The 3,634-nt window shown below is 30.8% G+C and overlaps 1 protein-coding gene across 1 annotated transcript; it reads left to right on the forward strand.

Moving 5' to 3' along the window:
* The first annotated feature begins 1,254 nt into the window (after positions 1-1,254).
* On the forward strand, positions 1,255-2,392 carry LOC124944025 (probable xyloglucan endotransglucosylase/hydrolase protein 23). Its single transcript, XM_047484483.1, has 2 exons — positions 1,255-1,573; positions 1,666-2,392. The coding sequence occupies exons 1-2, from the start codon at positions 1,283-1,285 to the stop codon at positions 2,269-2,271; spliced, it is 897 nt and encodes a 298-aa protein (XP_047340439.1). The 5' UTR covers positions 1,255-1,282; the 3' UTR covers positions 2,272-2,392.
* Positions 2,393-3,634: the final 1,242 nt, after the last annotated feature.

The raw sequence follows: 3,634 nt of genomic DNA on the forward strand, positions 1-3,634 counted from the left end.
AATAAAAATATTTAAATAAAATTTGATTTTGTTGGTAAGAAAAATTGTAATATGTTATGAAGAATAAAGAATATTGAATGTGAAATGACTTGATGGGTAAAGGGTTACTAGTATATATATATATATATATATATATATATATATATATATATATATATATATATATATATATATATATATATATATATATATATATATATATATATATATATATATATATATATATATATATATATATATATATATATATATATATTTATTTATTTATTTATTTATTTTTAGAAATTTTCTAATAGTCTTGGAAGAAAATTTAAAATGAAATTGATTTTAAGTTTTAATTTTGTTAGTGTTATAGATTTGAACACGCTATTTTATGATATCTGTATTTGATTTGTGTTATTTTGATTACATGGTTTGCATATTTTTGTTTAAAATTTAAATGTTAAAAAATAGTATTTAAGAGATTTAAATCTATATTATTTCATATTACTTCCTAAATTATAAAAGATTAACATGATAAATATTATATAGACACATTATTTTTTTTAAATAATTTTTATAAAAATTCTTGTTAGGATTTGTATCTCAAAATCCGACCTGTTTGAAAACAATATGTAAAAACACAAGAAAGAAGAACACAACAACACACAGATATATAGTGGTTCGCTCAAATTAAGCTACATCCACTTCAGTCACTACCGAATTTCACTATGAAAAAGAAAAATGAATACAGAGTTTTTTCTCACACTTTATCTCTCTATAATTCTGTCTTAACAATGTAAACTCTTAATAATTACATATTTATAAGGTAAACATTTAGATAATAAACCTAAATAACTTTGGTCAGACCCAAACCCAAAATCAAAAAAATAATAAACTCTAATTAACATTGTATAATTTATTATAAGTGTAGCCTCCCTAACTCAACAATTCTAATATTTATCATTACTCATTAAAATATACATCTTCAATAATAAATAAATTAATATTAATATTCATTTTTAATTACTCATAAATAAATAAAAAATATTTTATATTTTTCTTAAAAAAATAATAATATATATCAATTACTATATTAAATAATGTTGAGTTGTTCTAGAAGATATCATGAAACGAAATTTATTTACATATTCTTATTTTATTAATTTAAGCGTGTAAAACTTGTCTTGCAAATTCTCTCTCTAAAATTTTCCATTTTCCTTCCTATAAATACCACCCGCCATTATCAATCTTCTCCATCACAAATCACAACTTCTCTCTTTTCACAAACATATACACAAAAATGGTTGAATCATGGATATCTAATAGTTCTATAACAGCACTTGTACTCTCAATTGCAGCATGCACCCTCTTCATTTCTCCCTTCGCCGCCGCAAATTTCATACAAACTGTAGAAATCACGTGGGGCGACGGCAGAGCCAACATACTCAACAACGGAGATCTCCTCACTCTCGCACTAGATCAATCCTCCGGCTCCGGCTTCCAATCCAAGAACGAATACCTCTTCGGCAAAATCGACATGCAGATCAAACTCGTCCCCGGTAACTCCGCCGGCACCGTCACAGCCTATTATGTAAGTCTTTTCATAAACCCACATGAAGAACAAAGTCTTGGCTTATATATATTTAAGATGAACTTATTTGAAAATGGATGATGATGATGCAGTTGAAATCGCCTGGAACAACTTGGGACGAAATAGATTTCGAGTTCTTAGGGAATCTAAGCGGCGATCCATACATTCTTCACACGAACGTGTTCAGCCAAGGAAAAGGAGACAGGGAGCAACAATTCTATCTATGGTTCGATCCCACCCTGGATTTCCACACTTACTCCATCCTCTGGAATCCTCAACGCATAATCTTTTCAGTCGACGGAACTCCCATTAGGGAATTCAAGAACGCGGAATCTGTCGGAGTGCCGTACCTGAAGAGCCAGCCAATGAGGATATATTCAAGCTTATGGAACGCAGACGATTGGGCTACTAGAGGCGGGTTAGTGAAGACGGATTGGGCAAACGCTCCGTTTAAAGCTTCGTATAGGAATTACAACGATTCAACCGCCTGTGTTTGGATGAATTCGGAAAAGAAGTCGTCTTGCGGCGACGTGTCTTCGGGCTCCGGCGGCGGCGGAAATGGGTGGTTGAATGAGGAGATGGATACGACGGGGGAAGAGAAGCTGAGATGGGTGCAGAAGAATTATATGGTCTATAATTATTGCACTGATATTAAGAGGTTTCCTCAAGGAATTCCACCGGAATGCAAAATGCAGTAAATTTACACTATATATATTTTTCAAGGCCAAGATTCTCAATTCTTTTTGTATGTAGTTGTAAGCTTCGGCGGCTGAAAATCTTGTATGTTATATTTTGAAAATCATTCCCATAAGTAATAAACAATTGACCCTATTTTTTATATCTAATTATATAGTTCACATCTTTAATAAGTTAGATAAATATGATATTCTTTCAATTCAATAACTGTTGCTTAAAAGATAAGTTATGAGCCAGTACACATAAAAATGTCAATAGTTTCAATGGGATAGGGATGAAATTAGTGATGGTTGAATTATGTGTGCCAAAAAATAAATAGAATATTAATATATGAGGAAAATAATGAATAAAAGTGTAAATAATGCTCAAATGAATGTCAAAACAAACTACCTATACCATTTTCAGGTTTGTGAAGAAATTTCAACATCCAGTATCACATATTAAAAATGTAGGTTTTTAGGTTTGGGAAAAGATAAAGTTGTTAGAAAAAAAAAAGGTGATGAAGGTGGGGTGATGAAGGTGGGGTCTAAAAAATTTTAAATAAAAAATTAAAATTAGAGGGGATAGTTTTCCTATAGTTGACTGACCCTAAAAACAAAACTTAGGCCTAGTTAGGTTGGGATTACCCTTCAAACATCTTTTCACTCCCCTCTTATCAATCACATCACTTAATTCATTACCCAAAATACTAAAATACCCTCTATTTTAAATTACTATTTATTATTTTCAATACCCTTTAAATAATTTTACTAAAAATATTCTCACTACCTCAAAATCATCATCAATCATTATTTATTTTCCCCCTCTAGGTTATTACAATAACCCCAATCCGAACAAGGCCTTAGTGATTACAATAAATTGTAAATAGACTGAAATACCTTTAAAGATAATAAAGGTAATATATATCTAACATTCTCTCAAATTCACAATGCAACAATAATAAGTATTTAGTCTTTGTCAGTCAAAAAACAAAAAAGTCGAATGCTCTTTTATAAATATATCAGCAATATGCAATGAGGAAGAAATGAATGACAAAGTGATTGTGTGAGTATATAGATGATGACAAGTGACAAGACAATCAATCTCGATATGTTTGGTTCGCTCAGGAAAGACATAATTCTGTGCAATCTGAATAACACTCTGATCATCGCAAGCGGAGTAGGGTGAGAAAGAGACATGCCCATATTAGAAATAATAAACGTACCCAAAAAATTTCACATGTAGTCGAGGCCATGGCAGGATACTCAGCTTCTATAGAAGACCGATAGATGACATCTTGTTTCTTGCTCTTGTACGAAATAAGCGAATCATCGAGTAAAATGTAATATCATGTGGTCAACTTGCGGTCAATAGGATCACCGACCC

The sequence above is a fragment of the Impatiens glandulifera genome, chromosome 6 (assembly GCF_907164915.1).
Source record: "Impatiens glandulifera chromosome 6, dImpGla2.1, whole genome shotgun sequence".
Taxonomy (NCBI): domain Eukaryota; kingdom Viridiplantae; phylum Streptophyta; class Magnoliopsida; order Ericales; family Balsaminaceae; genus Impatiens; species Impatiens glandulifera.